At 46.9% G+C, this 20,756-nt stretch overlaps 1 protein-coding gene across 7 annotated transcripts in view; it reads right to left on the reverse strand.

Annotated features, from left to right (window-relative positions):
* Positions 1-2,836: 2,836 nt before the first annotated feature.
* The window catches only part of SPATA13 (spermatogenesis associated 13), a 345,487-nt gene continuing 327,567 nt past the window's right edge, over positions 2,837-20,756 (reverse strand). For 6 of the 7 annotated variants that reach the window (XM_032838274.1, XM_032838275.1, XM_032838276.1 and 3 more), the window contains 8 exons: positions 19,110-19,289; positions 18,564-18,749; positions 16,489-16,668; positions 14,481-14,713; positions 10,694-10,823; positions 8,452-8,824; positions 7,351-7,425; positions 2,837-5,775 (listed from right to left, as the gene is read on the reverse strand). In XM_032838274.1, coding sequence (XP_032694165.1) covers positions 5,600-5,775; positions 7,351-7,425; positions 8,452-8,824; positions 10,694-10,823; positions 14,481-14,713; positions 16,489-16,668; positions 18,564-18,749; positions 19,110-19,289 — 1,533 coding nt within the window. In that variant the 3' untranslated portion in view covers positions 2,837-5,599. Of the gene's footprint in view, positions 5,780-7,350; positions 7,426-8,451; positions 8,825-10,693; positions 10,824-14,480; positions 14,714-16,488; positions 16,669-18,563; positions 18,750-19,109; positions 19,290-20,756 lie in introns of all 7 variants that reach the window. The other variant, XM_032838280.1, reaches the window with a different exon arrangement.

Below are 20,756 nucleotides of genomic sequence, written 5' to 3' on the forward strand. Positions count from 1 at the left end.
TCCATCCCCAGCTTCTTCCCTGTTGCCTTCCTCTGCCTGGTCGCTCTCTGGGGTTGTTCCCAGGTGGATCCTCTCTGCTTCCTTTCCACCCGCTTCTCCCGCTCCCACCTCTCTCTGGGGCTGCACGTGGCATTGTACTCCCCACAGGTGGGACCAGACAGTAGCACAGGGCCCGCCGTCTCAGCTCTTCTTTTCTGGATCCGTGGATGGTGCCAGCAGCCGGCCATCAACCCCAGCATCACCCCCAAGGCAGAACTTGGGAACCACATCTCCTCCCAAGGGCTGTGGCCATGGCTGAGCAGCCTTTGCATCCAGCCTCCCTTCCCTTCCCACTGTCTCTTTGCTGGACACCATCTCCCCAGTCGTCTCCTGCCTCTGGTTTTAAATCCACGCTTTCTTCTGCCACTGGCATGAGCTCTGGGGCAAATTTGGGCACAGCTTTCCTTGCCTTCAATTCTTTCCCTACAAAATGAAACCCCAGCATCTCATCCTGGTTGGCAGAGTCTTCGGGAACCAACTTCCACCACTGAGGCTCACACAACTGTAGCAGGTTGATTCAAGCAACACACCCAGAGGCCCTGCCGTGCTGGGTTACTCCTCCAGGATGCTGCTTGGGCCTCGCCTCCTGGGCCACCTTCCTTCCCTGACACCAGATGAGAGGACTCGGCTCCCAGAACGCTGAGGCCCATGTAACTTGCACACAGCCCTAGTATTGCATAATTCACACTGAAAATTTTAATGACACCTTTATGTTCCTGTCTCCCTCTGACCACATGCTCCTATGGAGGATTACTCATTTCAGCTTGCTTCCCCAGTGCACAGAGCAGGTGGCTGTCATGAGAGGTCATCTCCCCCTCGGCTCTTCTGGAAAGTTTCCACTGCCCTCTTTGTACCCCTTCCTACATAGGGCACCGGCTTGGTCCCTGGAAGCCATCCTTGAGTGTCAAGCTTTCAGGTTCCCAGCGCTCACTCTTCCCCTCCTCACCCCTAAGCCAACCCATCTACCAGGGCAGCCCAAGGAGGGGGAGCAGATTGGTTTGGGAAGTAGGTGGACGTTTAGAATAAACAAACATGGGGACTGCTGCTTGGCAACCTTCATAGCAATACTTTCCTGATTACAGTCACAGCAAACAATGGGCTATTTACTCAACTTCTCTGAGCTGTTAATTAGAGACGGAAATTCTATGTTCCCTGCCTCCAAAGCATAAGCAGCCAACCTCCTAGTGAAGCAGCCTCATCTCCACCAGGGCAGCAGCTCTGAAATGAAGAGTGTATACAACGGCACGTGCGGTTCATCTACCGTCCCCGACTAGAGAGCAGAGGGGGGCCTTAGCACTTTGGGTTTGGCTTTCTCCAAGCCATGGTGACTTTTTTCACTGGGAGCCCTTTCTCCCATACCTGTCTACTGGCTTAAGCCTGCTCGTCCATGGATGAATTTTTACTGAAAGGAAGTCTATCAATGTCCAGACAGGAAATGAGCTTGAAATGCCAGAAACCCACCTAGCACTCGCTCTCTACTTAAAAAAACATTTTTTTTAATTTTTAAAAATATACAGTCTTATTTTACTACTCAGAGGCATTACTGGAACCAGTTTGGCAAATTAACTTTAATATACAGATACAAAACAACAAATATAGATTCACAGCATTTACAAGAAATCATTCAAATAACATTGTAAATAATTTTTTTTTTACAAAAACTTCATTCAACAGAAATACATGTCAAGTTATAGCAGTCTTGTACAACATACTTCAGCTGTCAACAGCGAATTCATCAGTTTTGAAGCTGGCACGTGATTTAACATTGTCTTGATGTTGAGTTAAATTCAAGGAAAAGGTTACTAAAAGCTGCAAAATAGGTAAGTTAAACACAGCTGATGCTATTATTTACAAAAAGACCAATTATTAAATTACAGAATCTGTTAGAGTATTTTCTAAATACAAATGTCGATGTCTAGGAGTTAAGTAAGGACGGTAACGTCAAGTGTGTTCTAGCTAAAAACATTTGCATCAAATATGTAAGTTTCTGGGTTTTTCCTTTTAAGTTCAGAGAGTTTCGACTTACTCTTCTCAAAACCGTTTGAGCTCTACTTTCACTGCAAGCCTCCTGAGAATAAGAGCATTAGTCAAGTGGAATTTGAATAAGAACATGTGTCAGTTAAGCTTATAGGGACCAATGTTTTTGAGAAGTTGGACCCAGCTGATTCGTGGCCAGCATCCCTGGCCTGTCAGCCATAGGAAGGACGTGTACCCACACTTGTTCGTGCTGTCCTGTGAGGGACACATCGGTTTCTCCCATCTTCCATAAAATAACAAGACAGCAATTTTCTCCTTAACTCCAGGTAATCAGGCCTTCTATTCTGGCTAGGTAACTAACTTGATGTGTATGGAGAAATATCAGCAGTTTGGGCATGAAGAGTTTTCTAGCAGATAAATACTGAATCATGGCTTTTACAGAAGACTTCTATTGTGATACAAAGTGTGAATTAAATGCACTTCTGCTTTGTGTCCAGACAACAGTGGTGTAGGATTGAGGGCATTTTCTGAACAGGCATGGAGTTGGTCTTCATCTGGATTAGGTATAAAAAGGCACAACATATTCAGAAACAGCGTGCAGACAGGGATGAAATGTTTTCAATGACAAAATCAGATCTACGAGGGGAAAAGAGGAGATCTACTGAAAACAAGCAAACAAACAAAACAAACAACCTGGCAAGAAGGGGCCCCCAGGAGAGCTCTGGCACATCGCTTCCAGCCTTTTGCTTATTTGCAGGCCAAAGACAGAGAATGCGATTTCTCTAAGATTTTACAAACATTCCATTTTATGACAGTTTATGATTTATTGCAAGGTGGTTGTGCACTTTAGGTACGACGGAAATCGAGAAGGTTGTTTTTTGACCCAAGGCCAAGGCCATTTCAACTGTCTTCCAACAGGTTCTGAAACATAAATAATAAATTGAGATTTGTCAAAGTGTTTTGCTATCTTTGTGTGTGTGTGTGAGAGAGAGTGCGTGTGTGTGTGTGGTGGGGGCATCCATATTATGCAATATGAGGTTAAAATGAGGAAAAAGGGAGAAACCAAGATTCCCAAGAAATCCATACAAAATCCATTTGGGGGCTCTTGGTTTATTTCTCTTGTGTTCTTTTCAAGTGGAGCACAGGACTTACATCAAGAAGGAAAGTGGAAAAACCTAAAATTAGAATACTGAGCCATCTATTCTTTATCAAACTCATGCATCTGGTAATAAAACTCAAACTAGACAAACAGATTTAAAAGAAGTAAAAGGCATTCTACCTTCTTAAAAAATTTTCTCACTTTTCAAAATCACCAGAGAAGGCCAAGCAGAACCTACTTAGGGTGGGTTGGGATCAAATGACCCCACCCCCCCATCCTGCATGGAGCTCACGGGGCGGTGCTGGGCATTGTCCAGGCGCTGGTGCCCAAGCTTCCTGCTATTTCTGGAGAGTCCCTGGAGGGACAGGTGGCAACCAGAAGTCAGGGCTCTGATAGGAAATACAGTGGGACTGGTCACAGAACTTAAATCACTTCATTGCACCTTTGGAAACATTAGTAAATGGAAGCCCATTAAGTGGTTCTTTACTTGAATTGACTCCTCACTGAAAATGGAACATAAGCAAATGGTTCTCTTTTCTTCCCTAATTTTCTTGTATTAAAAAAATATTCAAAATTGTTGCATATACAAACAACTCTGTTTAGCACAGAGACTCCTAGTTACTGCTGAGGGGTCCACAAAAAGCATTTTAAGTGTAATTTTCAAAATAGGTCATTATATGTTCTTGGTAAAAATTTTAGGTCAGTTATATAAATGCAACTAAAATCAAGAGGTCTATCCACAAAAGAAACAAGTGCATGTATACACACACGCGCACGCATGTGCGCGCTCTTACACTCGGAGCCACAGCACCTCCTGGAAGCTTCCTCACAGAAGCAGCCTCTATCCTGGGACACTGGGTATCAGGGAGGCCAGGGCAGCACCACCTTGTAGCCGTCCTATGTCCAAGTGAGCACATCATGGGGGCAGACCTGACAACATTTCCAGGTAATTCTCTAAGGCCCACCCAGATGTCCAGAATTAGGTCTTCTTGATGTGGGATGTCACCTCCTTCGGGACCGACCCTGGGTAGGGGGGATGGTGGGGGTGGAGGGAGGAGGGACCAGACACTTGGAGGTACAGTTTCTACCTTCGTCTAGGATGTTACAGGTTTGTTTATTCTCCAGCACAGGCCTACTGGAAAACAGGACTCTGAGTAGTGTACAAAAAGGGGATTCTCACATAGAAAACCAAAGTGTGGATATGACAATATCCACAGTGCACTAAGTACATTTAAAAGGCCTCTCCCTTGCAGAACTTGTCGTCTCCAGACATATTTAAAAGTTATTTTCATCAACACTTACAATATAGACAACGAGGAGATTACTATCGCCAGATATCAGCCCATGTGGCCTTCGTTAGAACAGACCGCTATGTCTGAGTCTAGATGTATTGTTGTTAAGGTCTCTTAATAAAGAATGAATCTTCAGAACCCTCCTGACAGATTAATAAGGGCGGGGTTAGCACTACTGTTTGGGGCTTATGCAACAAAGTCAGCTTCGAATCCTGAGGAAGGTGGGCTACTCTGAACCACATGTTTTCTTGGTGGAATGTTCGGGTCACTGTAACTTAATTACTTATTCTGGTGGGGACTCCAGAAACTACTGGTGGGAAAGTGCACTGATGCTCTGAGATGTCCTTCCACAGGTGCATGTGCATGTTTCGTTTGTATCAGATAATTAAAGTAAATGGGTTTCTATACTGCAAATAGATAGGTCTGATTAATTCCTTAGGTCACAACGTGCACACAGGTGTGATTTCTGCCCATGGAGTCACATGCTGTACACACCGGCAGGAAGGGACCTGCCTTGAGGACAGTCTACCCTGTGGCAGGATTTCACGCTTTCTCCCTGGAAAGCAGCTGCATCTTCAGGATGCTGAAGTCCCCCGGACCATGTTCCCCAGAAGGGATTCAACACGCTTCTCCCTCTAGCCTGTAGGGGACGCATCTTGCCAGGGGAAGCTGGCACTACCACTTGGTAACAATTCAGAGGACACCAGGGGACACCACAGCCATCTGCACTGAGGTGCTAAGTCGCCTAACACTGTGAAGACAGGAATAGCTTGTCCGTGCTGGTGAGATGTTACTGTACCAACCCCATCACGACTGTCCCCTTCGAATCCACATGCCAAAGTGGCATTGTCATCGAGTCCCTCCTCAGGAACGGCAACAGGGCGTGTGCCCATCATCAGTGATGCCCACTGGGGTCACTGCTCAGCATCACCGCAGAGCAGGTCACTGGTTCCTGAGGCCCAGCCATCTTGGCACAGGGCCCAGAGCGATCTCATGGACATCAAGGCCGTGCACCATGACCTCCATCTCCCTTCCAAGGAGGAGCTGGGTCTTCAGAGGCACCTCGGTCACGTCCAAGACTTCTATTCTTCACTGGTCCCCGAAAGAAATTCTCAGCACTGGGTTGAGCACAGAGAAACAGAAATGGTTCTCCTCTTTACAGACACCTCAGCCAACGTGTGGCCTCCGGTTTTCATTTCTTGAAAGGGGTGAGTTTGTTGAACGTGTGCCAGAAGAGCGATGGCTTCCTCTTGGGCTCTGCCAGGGCAAACACCTGCTGCTGAGGGACGCTGGTGGGCACGGTGACGTGGCGCTGGTGAAGGGGGTGCAGGTTCTGGTGCGGCGGGGCCACGGGGCATCCGCTGTAGCCTAACTCGAGAGGGGAGAAGGGTGGAACATGGACCCAGCGTCACTCATTAGCCGAAAGGGAAAAACAACGCCAAGACTTGAGTTCTTAGCTGATTCTTAATTCATATGAACCCAAAGTACACCTAAGAGCCAACATAACAGCACCTACCAGCTGCTGTGAGAATTAAGAGCTCATATAAGTAACGTGCTGAGAACAGGGTTCCCGAACCGAATCGCATAATCAAAACGGTTTCACTGGAATAGGTTTTCAAATCTGCACCAAGGTAATGAGAAGACCTGGGACACTGAGCTCCAGGACCGCAAGCTAACTGTGAAAGTCTGAGTGACAGGAGGAAAGAGTGTGGGTCCTAGAGGAAGCCAGGACTCAGTCCAGAGGGCATCCTGGCCCTGACCCGCCACAAGGCTCTCCCCGCCTTCCCTGCAGAGAGGAGCCCGGCAGGTGACCCAACACCACACGTGTTCCCTCCATTCAGGTGCCTAGCTGCTGAGCCAGTGGCTTCTGGCAGATGCCGACACAAACCGATACACTCTAACAAACAGATATTTACTGGTCACCTGCCACTGACGTGGAGATCCAAAAAAAGAACGAGAGTTGGTTTTTTCCCTCCTCAAAGGTATTTATCACTTAGTGGGGTGGGGTGGAATTCTGCCTTTCAACAGGGGAATGGAACACTGAGGGTTGTTTTGGTCATGAATTCTCTTGGCCCTCAGCTGATGGCACATCACCATCCTAGGCTTAACTGGTCTTGTTTTTGCACTTTCGGTTACGAAAATCCTGAGTGGGACACACTTCAGAGGATAAATTGTTCTTAAGAGTAGGAAGTCAATCTGAAGAAAAGGTTCTAAGAATATAACAAATATTTTTGAAATAAAAATCCTTATTATTTTATTTCTGTTCGGTGAGATCATGTGTTATTATCAGTACTATAAACAAATAAATGAATAAAATAAAATCTTTTTTTGCTCATCAGGACAATGAATGAGGTGTGACCTGAGCGCTGGTCATCTTCAGTAGCCATCAGGCAATCTAATGTGCATGGAGAGCAGGGATTCATTGCTCTAAATAAGCTAGTGTGTTTTCTTTCTAGCTTATTTCTTGATCTACTGGAATTTTGGACCCTTTTTTCTTACCTACGCTAGAATGCAGCCTGCACTGATAAGCAGTTTGGGGCTGGAGATTTCCTCCATGCATGCCCGAAACACGAAGAGCTGCTGGGGTTGCCTTGGACTGGTGAGCTGACTGGCCCGAGGAAGAACGCCAGCACGACCTCAGGGTGGGGAGGTGTAGAAGCTCTTCGGCACCAATTCAAAACACATCTGACAGGCTCATGTTCAAATGTCAGCATATACTGAAGCATACTCACACTGAAACCCAAACGCAGACTAGTCTAAACCACCTACTGGGGGTGGGGGGGTGGGGGGAGCTGTTCCCTATCATTCTGAGTTTCACCCATACGTCTCTCCTTTGTCGGGAGCTGATCATCAGCGTGCTAATGACTTCATTCTCCCTGATTTTAATTCCCATACTGATACGCATGAAGGAGATAAGAAGATGAAGCCTTCTTCAAAACTTACCTTTTGACTTTCCATGTCCCGCCTTTTGAGCATTTAACATGGCGAGTTTCTTTTGATTTTCTGAAATTTCCATTCCTGGATTTAGGAACAGACATGACAAATATTCAAAACAGGTGAAACAAGTCTATCAGAGAAAGACAATTACCGTATGATTTCCCTAGGAGGATAGGGGAAGGGAGCGAAAAATAAAATAAGACAAGATCAGAGAGGGAGATAAACCATAAGAGACTCCTAACCATAGGAAACAAACTGAGGGCTGCTAGAGGGGTGGCAGGTGGGGGGATGGGGTAACTGGGCGATGGGCATTAAGGAGGGCACCTGATACAATGAGCATCGGGTGTGATATACAACTGATGAGTCACTGACCTCTACTTCTGAACCTAATAATACACTATATGTTCATTAATTGAATTTAAATAAAATTTTTAAAAAGTGACACCATGAGAGAGTAAAACTAAACCATGACCCATATTACCCTTGAGGTGTTCAACATAACCCGCAGCAAAGAACCTTATTCCCCGAGGAACTGTAAGAGGTTGACAAGATTACAAATGGAGAAGCAGCAAGGACTGTCACCAGGATGGACACTAGGACGACATCCTCCCAAGCAGGACCCGCTCCTGGGTGCAGTGGGGTACTGTATCAACACACAGACGACTGACTAAATGGGGCCTTGTAGGAACTCTGTCTGTCATGGGCTGTCCTGCAGCAAGTTCAGAAGCACAGCTGACCCCTGAGCAACATGGGGTTGAACAGCGTGGGTCCACTTATATGTGGGGTTTTCTCGATAAATACAGGGCAGTGCTGTAAATGTATTTCGTATTCCTTATGATTTTCTTAAGAACCTTTCCCCCAGCTTACTTTATTGTAACAATACAGCATAATAATACATATAACATAGCAGATGTGTATTAATCCACTATGTTATCGGTAAGGCTTCTGGCCAACAGTGGGCTGGGACTAGTGAAGTTGTAGGGGAGTCAAGCATTACACATGATTTCTGACTGGGGCGGGGTCGGTGCCCCAAGCCCTGCACTGTTCAAGGGTCAGCTGTATTCAGGATGTGCACCCCTGAGGCCAGGTGGCAGAGGCGCGGCTCACCCATCTCGCGGTCCTCCCGCACGCGCCGCCTCTCGTCCTCGCAGGCCTGCAGCCACCGCACCTTGTCCTCTTGCTTTCTGGCACAGAACAGATGAACCTCATCCGTGGTTTTGCTGACGAGCTTGAAGGCGTTCTTCACGCTGAGGTTCCAGTCCTTGTCCCGGCCGTCCTCCAGGTCCACGAGCTCCACGTCATCCATGTCCGTGCGGCCTCTGTAGTAGAGCACGTCCCTGCGCAGCAGGTCCTTCTTGCAGGACACCAGCTGGTGGTCAAACAGGAAGAACGTCCGCTGCTGGCTCTTGCCATGCCTGGTGACCTTGGTCAGCTCCCCAGAATGGATCAGCTCGGAGCTGCGGTCTAGGATATCCAGCCCCTGCGAGGATGAACACGCATCTTAAGACCTTCCTGTTTGGATTGCGTGAGAATGTGTCACGATACGAGGACAAGTCCTGACACTCTTTTTCCCATTTTCCAGTTAAAGGAGATCCATTCACAGGTCAGCAGGGCTAAAAAAGGCCCCTTCCAAACACGGGTGGTTCATCTCCTTGTGTGTGAAACTTCTTTTCTTTATTTCCTACCCAGTGGGAAAATGTTACAGTGCCTCTGTGCTACCTGAAGGGTCTTCCTTACAAGGATGAATGGACTCCCGTCAGTCTGAAATGGCTGCTCCTCGGAGAATAAGGACACCAAGGAGGCTTTCTATGTGGGGGGGACTTACTACTCTAGACTCTGGGGCTCTGGCTTTTCAGTCTGGTATGTAGCGTGGCTCCCAGAATAACTAGCTTAGGATATTGGAAACAAAAGAGCAGACAGCAAATAGCCAGCTGGGTATTGGTAAAACTTCTGACGACGAATTATCCCCTAAATGTCACAATCCAAGAACACAAGGAAAAAACACATCTTTACAGTATTAGGTTGGGTCTAACCCAATGGAACTCTGTGGTATTCAGTACAACACTGGCCTCTGATTTATAAGATTTTATCCTCCTTTAATCCCAGTCATACGCAGTATTTTGTGGAGGCAAAAAACTACTTTGACTCCAAAATAGTTCTTCTACTGGCTTGCCTAGAGCAGTTCTGTGCCCCAGATTCCTCACTTACAAAGTAAGAGAGTTTAATGCAGTGATGTCTAAAGGCCCATCCAAGCTCCAGAAGGCTCTATGGCCCCTGAAATAGAAGTATTTCTTTCCAACGTTCACTGCTGTAACCTACTTTAGTTAAAAACCTAACTTCCCAGTCCAAACTCTCTTAATTCTTAGGGACAGTGAGTTCTGCCCAATTAGTTTAATGTACGATGAATTTTGCTTGGTCTGAAAACAATCAGAACAGCATTCGTTGTTCCAGCAAAGCCACTTAACCCTGCCATGTTTCCATTCCCCTATCTGTTAATGAGGGTAACAGCAGCTCCTACCCCACAGGATTACTGAGAGCATTAAATGAGTTCACATATAGAAATGGCTTAGACTAGTGCCAGGCACGCAGGAAACACAACCACCGTTATTTTTATAAATAAATGTGCATACATGCACGTGCACATATGCATGCGGGACCAGCGTGACCAGCTTGAGCCAAGCACTGCATCTGCCACCGTCTTCCAGAATCCTCGGGAGAGCTCTATGAGGTAGCTAATATTTTCAAACCCATCTTAAGGATGAAAATCTTAATCTTGCCCAGATCATATCCAATTCAACCACAGGCAGTGAGAGTTCAGAGTCCATACACCCACCACACTATTTGTATTCTAAATGTTCTCCAGGGGCGCCTGGGTGCCACAGTTGGTTAAGCGTCCGACCCTTGGTTTCGGCTCTGGTAGTGATCTCAGGGTCGCAAGATAGAGCCCCGTGTCCCACTCTGCACTCAGCTCAGTCTGTGTAAGACTCTCCCTCTACCTTTCCCCACCCCCACACCCTCTCGCTCTCAAATCAATAAATATTAAAAAAATGTTCTCCAGTTGGTCTCATGGAACATACTTTCCAGCAGGAAAGACAGAGTGTAAATAATAAATTAATTACAGACATTCTTCAGAGTGGATTTTTTTGGTGGAAGTGAGTTTCTGGTAAAGTAGCTGACTGTTAAGTTCAACCACCTGCCTCAAAGTACATATACCATTAGAGCCAAGAATATAAAGTTATAATGTATCAGTCACAGGATGTCACAGAACGTCATCAAACAAGACTACAGTGAGGGAGGGCGTGAGCAGTGCTGGGTGGCGAAGCAGGTGCGGGAAGGGGTGCGCACTTACCTCCCAGCCTACGATGGACACCTGCCACCGCGCTATCTTGTCTATGCTTTCCAGCCTGCGCTTGCGCTCATTGATCAGACAGGCCACGTTCTTCATGGCTTCGTAGGCTGCCTTTATGTTGTTGTAATCACTGTAAAGTAGGAGGCTCGTTTTAACCACAGAACCTGAAACCCATGAAACACGACTGACAAAGTAATACACTCCATCCTGGATTTGTATACTAATAGTCTAGACAGAGTAGCATTTAAATAACAGCCATTGTTTCCTTTTTCTTTTCCTCCATGAATAGACCACAGTCTCCATAGGTTAAGGGAAATGACCAAATGCAATCCGGCATTCTTCAGAATAAGAATCTTTTCATTCATTTCCCAGAAATCACAATGAATGAAAGTAAATGCCACAAGAAATAAAGTTTTAGTCACAGTGACAATGGATTATTTTCATTAATAAAGAAAGGATAGTCTTTATGACTGATTTGGTTCTCAGAGAGCCAGTTTTGCTATATAAAGTACTTTAAAAATAACTAACCATTCTCAAGAGAAATTATTCACTCTGAGTCTCATCATCTACCATGTTCAAGAAAGGACATAAAGAGGACACAAGCCACAGAGGCTCGATGCGGCGAGTTACGTAAATGCTGACACCATCCATACACAACTGGTTGACAGACCTTTGTTTCTGGTGCTTCCTTATGCTACAGTCAGAGCAAACCGCAATGTCCTCTGGAGGAGCTCTTGTTCCTCAGCCTCTAAAACTGCAGGTACCAGGGAAACAAACTACAGGTCTACCTGCCACACAGACTAGAACAGAACCTGGCTCGTACTGGGAAGTATGACATTCAGGTTTTGCTCAGAGTTAATAATCTGGGGACATGTAAACCAATCATCCAGCTAATGATCTGAATTCTTTGCTTTCCAGGACTTTCCTGTGTCTTATAAGACAGATAGAGCTTTTGGATCTCAGTCGCACCGAATTATATCCTCCTGCACAGCAAGGAAAGAAAGCCCTGGAAGCAGATTCTATTGTCTATTTACCAAACACAAATAACTCAGCCCCTGGGAAGTCCCTGGGCATTCCCCCACAAGGCAGACCCTGCTACCTCTAGACAGGCCTATTCATACTCAGCAGCGGAGCACAAAGGAAGAACAAAACAGACACAGGGGACTGCCAAAATAATGGAGCAACCACCCACCCCAGGCCTCCAGCAATGAAGAAAGTGTACAAAATAACTGTACATTTTTTCCTACAAGATGTTCTGTCAATTCTAGAGAAGAGGCAGAGTATAATCGTTTTTCGAAAAAAAAAAAAAATTTTTTTTTTTTGTTTTCCTGAAGATAAGGAAATGGGTTTTCTGTCATTTCCTTTAAAAGGATTTGGGGGCGGGGGGAATAGCCAAAATAGGCAAAGGCCTCATACTGAACAATTTCCTTAAAAAAGAAAAATTAACTACTAAAGGATGATGTATAGTCCCCTGGCCATACCTTGTCCATATTGGAATGTACCAATCTGCTTGTCCACGTCTGTCAAGATGTCTCTGCCTCTTATTCTCTTACATATTTTCTATAGTTCCTCATCATGGTGTATTTTTTTTAACATTTTCTGCAAATCTGTGGCTCTCTTGACTTTGCTATTTTCCCTGCACTCAAGTTTTCTTATTTTTCCATCAGAAAAAGAAAAATATATATAGCTCTCTTCCCTTTTATCTATTTCAATGAACTCCTTTTTCTTATTCCTTTAATCTTAATTCTTTATACTAGCATCCACATCTAGCTTCTACTGTTTGGTAACCTAGCTCTTTTTCTCCTTCCAGTTTCCAAGCTAATTGCAAAAAGATTCCTTTTACAAGCCCTGTGTCTCCATAGGAGTCCAGCAGGCAGCAAACAGGGCGAAAGAATGCTCCGTTAAGCACACCCCAGGGCCAGGCGCTGCCGCAGATAATCTGACTGCTCTCAGGGCCACACTTAGCTGGTAGAACCCACAACTGTTGTGGTTTGGCATAGCATATTTCCTCTGGCTACAATCCTGTCCCCACTCTCTCATACTAGAACCTTCCGAGACCATTCGTTCAAGGGCTGTAGGCACACTGAACGCTTTGTACCAGTGACACGGGAGTCACAGCTGAGGTTTGACTCTTACCTAAAACAGTAAGCTTCATCCTAAAGCCTTGCCCACTGGCATTCCAGCTCTGGCCTAGTGAGAACACAGCAATGCCCAACCAGTGCCACCTAAAGACACCACACGGCTGGGACCTGAGCATCTCGGGGAATGGCACAGCATGACCTGCCCATTCCAACACTGAAGGGGTGAGATCTTACAAAAAATCACAGCATGGTGACGCTTTATTCTGCACAAGCAAGAAAACAGGGAGTTGTTATTAAGTAAGCAATGGATAACTTTTTGGCTCCCCTAGAAGAACTTAGTTAAGGACAAAGCAAGTCACACAAGGAAATGGAGCTTTGGGGTAACGGTGATGAGAAGCCCCGTGCTCCAAGCACAAGGGGATGGGGTGGAATGGATCACGGAGATAGGCAAGCACCCAGGCTGGGTCTGAAAGGTCGTAGGGGTGCCTGCATGGCTTAGTCTGTTGCATGTCCAGCTCCTGGTTTTGGCTCAGATCACGATCTCAGGGGTGTGAGATCAAGCCTTGTGTCCAGCTCTAAGCTCGGCGCAGAGTTGGCTTGGAGAGTCTCCCTCTCTCTGCCTCTGCCCCTACCCCCCACTCCACATGGTCTCTTTCCTTAAATAAATCTTTTTTTTAAAGATTTTATTTATTTATTTGACAGACAGAGATCACAGGTAGGCAGGGAGGCAGGCAGAGAGAGGAAGGGAAGCAGGCTCCCCGCTGAGCAGAGAGCCCGACGCGGGGCTCGATCCCAGGACCCCGGGATCATGACCTGAGCCGAAGGCAGAAGGCTTTAACCCACTGAGCCACCCAGGCGTCCCTCCTTAAATAAATCTTTAAAAAAAGAAAGGGCTTAGAGCTGGACAGGACCTCAATGGGATGCTTCTCCAAGCTAACCCTACGCATTACGCTGTATCCTTGAGATTTCCCCAGTCTTCCAGAAGTTTAAACTTTGGTAGTCCTCACCCTTCTCTAAAGTAGCGTTTTGTTGCAGTACGTGATACTGCTCCGAGGGGGAGCTGCTGTAGGAACGGGAGCAAAGTATTTCTGAAACTGTATTCACAATGGTGTCTTTTAAAAATTGCTCTTGGGGTGCCTGGGTGGCTCAGTGGGTTAAGCCTCTGCCTTCTGTTCGGGTGGTGATCCCAGGGTCCGGGGATCGAGCCCCACATCGGGCTCTCTGCTCAGCAGGGAGCCTGCTTCCTTCCCCGCCCCCAACCTGCCTCTCTGCCTACTTGTGATCTCTGTCAAATAAATAAATAAAATATTAAAAAAAAAACTGTTCTTATTAACTACTGAGTAGCTACAAAAGAGGAGTTATAAAACAGACATCAGTTTTAATGGCCAACAGTACAATACAAATCCCTGTATGCTCCTGACACAGTTTAAGGATTATTCTTACTTTTTTAGTGTTTCTAGGAATGGATATTCTGGAGCCTCTTCCAACAACCCCAGTTTCAAGACATAATCTCGAGCATTCTAAGCCAAGTGACAATTTCTTCCATGACGCTAACCACTAACCAAGAGCGTCAAGCGGACCCCTAAACCTGCAGGCTGCCGCCACTCTGTGAAGCCCTGAGCACGGCCCCGGGAACCTGGGGTACGGGGCTGACGGCGCAGGGTGGGCGCTGCGTGCGCATCTACCAGCAGGCGTGCTGCTCCCACCTGTGCTCCGGCGTGGTGTACTTGAGCAGCTCGGCCAGCTGCAGAGGGTACTTGCATATCTTCTGCACTGGCGTGAGGAGGAAGCCGTCGATGGCGATGTCGATCATCTGCTGGAGTAGGCGGCACGCTTCGAAGAAGTGTCGGTACCTGCCCTGCTTCATCAGGTTGGACAGTTCTGCGCAGGCGCCAGGGTGGTTGTTACAGTACTCGGAATAGATGGCGAAGCCCTCTTGCTGGGAAGCAGAAGCACAGCTGTGTCAGACCAGGGGCCAGCTTCGGGCCACGCCCTCTTCTCTGAGGTGGGGGTAGGGGGCACGTACAGACCAGGTGTGGGTGTGGCTAGAAGGGTGAGGGTGGGGGAGGGGCTATCTTTGTGGACTTGGCGCCCTGGTCCCACTCGAAGCCCCATTCCGTGTACCCCAAAAGTCGCACAGGGCTTCCATGGGAGAGAGGAACCCTCTGCCAGCACTGTGTCTGCCCTAGCTCTGCTCTAAGGAAAAGGCAGGCACTATTCACAAATCCAACTCTCTCCCCCTCCTCCTCTTTACTTTCACTGATAAACATGGTGGTGATCATGACCATAAAGGCAGGATTCAAAGCCACCACCTGCTCCCCTCACTGCAAGTCCTCTCCTTAACCTCCTCCCACCTGGCTTCCACATGCAGGTCCCCTCTGATGTCTGATCGAAAGCCCCTGGATCACTTCCTTTCTCCCCCACCTCTCACTTCCAGGCTGCTGCCGCCCTGCTGGCCAACCTGTGCAGGCATGGTGGGCTTCCCCCAGCTTCCACGGAGGCCGGAGGCCGGCTCGTAGTCGCCTACCCTGCCCGCAGCTGTGTGTCTTTCAGCCTGTGTCCTGCCTCACAGTTTATCCTTGTCCTTGCTCAACACAACATGTTGCCCGCCAGACGATTTCCCTACAAGACAGGTTTTCACAACCCAACCGTCAATTCTTTGAGCCCCAACAGTCTGCAAGTGGTTCAAACAGCTGCTTGCCCATGTTCCCCAAGAATAGTTTTGTCAGCTGGTGCTCAAAAATCCCCTGCCAACATCGCTGTCTTTCCACATCCTTGCTGCAGTCCAGCCCACCCTAGCTCCCAGCCCCTTCTGCCCAGAAGCAGCACACCTTGTCCCTCAGCTAGACTCTCCGGTGGTCCAGGACCCCGGCAAGGCCCACACAACCTAGAGGCTCCACCTTCCCCAGGTCCTGCCCCCACTGCAGCCTGACCTTTGCTGACCTCTGAAGCCTCTCTCTCAGAACCTTCGGCTCTGGCCAAACAGGCCTGGTGCATTCATGGGGCTGATCTTCCCACGCGTGGGGCCACCACAGCATTATTTCTGGCTGTTTAACATTAACCCACCCTGCCTCTGTGTAGCCACTGTGAGCACCCAGCGAGCGCCACGTGAGGCAGCTGTTGTCACTGCTGTCACTGTCACCATGATTATACCCATTTGGGCTGGGAATGAAGTCTCCTTCCTGTGAAATCTGTTAGTATCAAACATGGGCAGTCAATCCCCAGTTATAAGCTCACTATCATCACAAGACTGTTCTGAGGCAGTTTTCGGTATCCTCGGTCTGAATCCACACCTGCCCCTTACTCAGGTGTGACTCTGGGTCAGTTACTCTCTGGGCTATAGTTTCTGCATGTGGAAAATGGGTAAAATAATCATACCTTCTCTGTAGCAGGAGCTAATATAAGCAAACCCTGGAAACCATGCTTAACATACAAGAATCACTTAATAGGTATTATGAGAAATTATTCCAAATACAACCTCCTAAAACCCTCAAAACTGCATACAAGTGGAAGATTTTGAAATCTTGAGGTATTTAGGTAAAGAGTAACCATATAAGCGAAGCAACTTAATTTACAGCTGACATCTCCAGTCCCTAGGAGATTAATCTAGCAAACAAAGCAAGAAACAGAAGAAAAACGATTCCTTTCTAGAGTGGAAAACATTTCAAAATTATTTAACTGGACGTTAGAAAGAAGAAGTAACAGGTGACATACATGTTGAAGAAAGCAGGATCCTATTTCACTTAAATGAGGTTCCTCTTTATTGTACTGTTTCTCAAGGTCTTTCAGGAACTTTCTTTGGAATTTGTAAATATCTTCAATGTTTCCAAAAATGGTGGCTAGTTGTGCAACAGTGAACATTCCCGTGTGCTTGCGACACTGTCGAATATAGCCCTGCAAACAGCAAAGTAAACTTTTAAAAATTAATCTGGAGATTACAGCAATTATTTATTTGAATAATATAGTCTTGGGGACCCAAAGCCATTATTGTGGAAGGGATTTGAATTAGAGGAAATTATTTTAATCCTATGGGTCCCTGTTGGGATAATCATACCTCAGAGACCCCAGGGTGCTATGAATATTTTAAAATACAAAAGGAAAGAGAACAGGTGCATATGGCTGGATGTGTACAGCAAGAAACTATATAAAGTTTTCAGATTATGTTCCTGAAACAAAGTTGATTGGTTTCAAATATTTTAAAGTGCAAACATTGGGACTGTCATACTTTTTCTAAACTCTTAAGATAATCATTCTCCCATCGCTAATTTCATTTCACAGCCGAGAAGACCTGTTAAATACAGCATGTCACAGCTTCATGAAGAGCTCATGCACTGGCTCAGTGTCATGGCAAAGAGCCAAGAACATCTTACCCAAGGATTCCACCATCACCTACTTTCTATAGAGAACATAAAGTTGCAGCTCTTTAATCCAAGGCCTGCACGGATTAGAGCCCTATTCATTCTCCATGTACAACACCCTAGTTGTACTATGGCTGGGGTAGGAGTTAGTGCAGTGGGAAGGAAAAGGCCATAGATACATACGTGTAATAAGTATCCCCAAATCAGCATCATGTAATTACACAGCCTAAGCAGTCTGGCTGATAAAATACATACCACTATTTGGTATGAACTGTAACAGAAAGACAATATAAAGGTTCAAAACACAAGCTTTAAGGCAGACTGATCTAAATCCTAGCCCCACCACAGTAGCTACGATGTGCCTCAGTTCCCTCATCTGTAAGGGGGAGCAGGGGGCGTGGTAATAGGACAAGCTGATGAGAGTGTTTGTAGGAGTTAATCCAGCTCAAGGGACGGCACAAAGTCAAAGCCCAACAATCGTTAGCCATGACTTCTTTTCCTAAAATGGTGAATTAAAGAAACTCCTTTAACTAGACACTTACAGGGAACAAAACAGTTAGCATCAATAAGCTAAACACTGGGCGCCTGGGTGGCTCAATCAGTTAAGTGGCTGCCTTCGGTTCAGGTCATGATCCCAGGGTCCGGGGATCAAGCCCCACATCGGGCTCCCTGCTCAGTGGGAAGCCTGCTTCTCCCTCTCCCCCTGCCTGCTGCTCTGACTACTTGTGCTCTCTATCTGTCAAATAAATAAAAAAGAAAAAAAATTAGCTAAACATCGCTCTATCTTTATGGGGCCAGTTAATCCGATTCTAAAACAGGCACTTGTCTCACGCTAGCCTGTCTTCAGTGCTGAATGTCTGCAGCCGAGCTGAGAGTGCAGAACTCAACATTCACAGCCAGGACAGTGGAATGAGGAGATGGGGCCAACACCAGTGCCGTGTCAGGCTCGTACAGAACCCACAGAGACAAAGACTCTCACTGGACAAGTAAAATTTATTGCCGCATAGAATACCATGACACTGCAGAACATGGCCTTGGGTATCACTAGGTAAAACCGATTTTTCTTTTTTTTTAGTCCGCATCTAAATGGCTCAGAACCTCATCTGTGAGTCTGTGATTGTAAACAGTGACAGACCTTTGTAACATCACGTGGGTTTCACTGAAAGGATGTTGCCTCCTCTGAAGGGCATTCACTCTGAATCATCTCGGGAGGTCAGTCCTCAGAGCATTAGTTGCATAGCGCCTAGAAAATGGACTACAACAGAGCCACTGATGCTCACGGGGGCAGACAGGCACTGAATGAGGGCGGAGTCTGTGCAGGGACCACATGGACCAAAAGGCGTGAGGAGAAGGGAGGGCTATGGAAAAGTGTATAAAATGAGGGTTTGACTGAGGACCACCTTGGGGAGTCCACAGGGTCTGGGGTCTTACCTCACAGATGTCCTTGAGGTGCTTGATGTACACGCGCTCAGTGTTCATGATCTCCTGGATGACATTGGTCCTCATCTGGTGCTTGTTCTCCAAGTGTTTGTGGCGGTTCTTGCCGGCATCTTCCTCCTGTTCCTCGCCCTGGGTGCTGCTGGAATTCTCCGACAGCTCCTCCTGATTGACACGCAACTGTGGGCCACACACAGGTGACAAGTGACTTGGGGGAATGCGGTAACAGAAGCAGGCGGAAGGCCCCCCAGGGTTTCCGCTTCTCTGCGGCTGTGAGGAAGGCAGCCTGGCCCAAGGCTAAGTCTTCACGTACTCACAGAACCACAGCAGAGCCAGTGGCTCCAACCACTGTAGCAATGTTAAACAACTAGTTGACTGTGGTTGAAATGTTTCCTTCAATCCAGTCTAATTACTGAAAGCTTTCATTAAACTGATTACAAAGAACTGAACCTGGATTGAGGGGGCTCGAGCCTGACATCACAACTCTACCACTCCCCCACAGATCGTCGTGAGAAGGGTTTGTAAGTGCCACACACTTACTCTGACAAAGCTTGCGGGGAACCAGGCCTCCTTGTCCTCATTCCGGCCCCACCACCAGTCCTTGTTAGAGGCTTCCAGGACCTGGATGACATCTCCTGCCTTGAAGCCTAGTTCCTGGTCATCCATGGTCACGTGGTCCCATAAGGCTTCTGCACAGACCACACTGCCATCGCTGATCAGCTGCAATGGGGACATGTGCTTAGTGCAAAACCAGGTGGAAGAAGAACAAGGGGCATGCTGTGAGCTCTCCTAGGGTGACAAGGACATCTCCTACCTCGTACACACCATTGGCTTGCAGTCAATACTTAGTGTTTGTTACACAAAATGAGTTTCCATATTAAGGAAAACAAAATCAGGTAGGCGTCTCTCATATGCTCTTAAAGAATACCCCAAATCTACTTTTTTTTAAAGAAAGTATAAAAAATGGCTCACTCAGCTGTATGTCAGTTATTTAATGAATGTGAGTATCTGGAATATTCACCACCAAAATGGCTTCTGAGCAAACACGGAGCCAGGCCTCTAACGGTTGTGCCCATACTTGACTGCAAGACCCTCAGGACTTACTCCTCAGACTTCATTCACAGTCTGGGATGCCTGGGTGGCTCAGTGGCTTAAGCCTCTGCCTTCGGCTCGGGTCATGATCTCAGGGTCGTGGGATCGAGCCCCACATCGGGCTCTCTGCTCAGCAGGGAGCCTTCTTCCCCCACCTCCTCTGTCTGCCTCTCTGCCTGCTTGTGATCTCTGGCTGTCAGACTTCATTCACTGTCTGAATAAACTGTTAGTCTAACTTTATAGTCCACGACCATTAAAGAGAACCAGCTTGATCTCCAGAGTCTTTGCAGATTCCTTTAAAAAGGAAAGCACAGACACAGCTCGTCTGTCAGTCAGCCATGGGTGGGGGGCTGCAGGTCCCCTCAGGCCCCGGGGACATCGTCACACTCTACAGGAACAGCGGGTATTACTAATGGAAATGCTAGGTCACTGAGAACGGACACTCCACAGGTTCTAATCAAGAATGCCAAAAGCTGGTAAGTGCCTTCTGGAAAGATTTCCATAAAAGGGGTGAAGACGCAAAGAGGTGGAAAGAACTCCAGATCTGTAGTGAGAAATACGTGGTTAATTTCAGCTCTGCCATTTATGAGCAAATGACGTGGCCTCTTAGCTTCAATGTTTGTTAAAATATGGGTAATAATTATAACATCTACCTCTTGGACTGGCTGTGAGATCTTTCCGAGATAACGTTAGGAAGAGCATTTTGTAAGCTGAAAAGCGCTACCCGAACACCAAGCAGCAGTTGCTGCTCTTCTACTTAGAATGGTGACGAGCATAGTTATCTGGAAAACTCAGTCACATAAACTGTCCTCAGAAGTGCTAGAATGTCAGAGTTCAAGGTGTTAGAATATGTTTGGTAAGAGATAATCAAGAGGGGGTGCGTGGGTGGCTCAGTCAGCTAGGCGTCCGGCTCAGGTCATGATCTCAGGGTTATGGAACTGAGCCCCATGTTGGGCTCCACACTCAGTGGTGGGGAGTGTGCTTGAGATTCTCTCCTTCTGCCCCTCTCCCCACACGTGCTCGCTCGCTCTAATAAATCTTTTTTAAAAAGAGAGAGAGAGAAAGAAAAAGAAAGAAGCAAGAGGGCAAACTCTG

Source organism: Lontra canadensis, unplaced genomic scaffold (genome assembly GCF_010015895.1).
Source record: "Lontra canadensis isolate GAN:19392208 unplaced genomic scaffold, GSC_riverotter_1.0 scaffold103, whole genome shotgun sequence".
NCBI lineage: Eukaryota > Metazoa > Chordata > Mammalia > Carnivora > Mustelidae > Lontra > Lontra canadensis.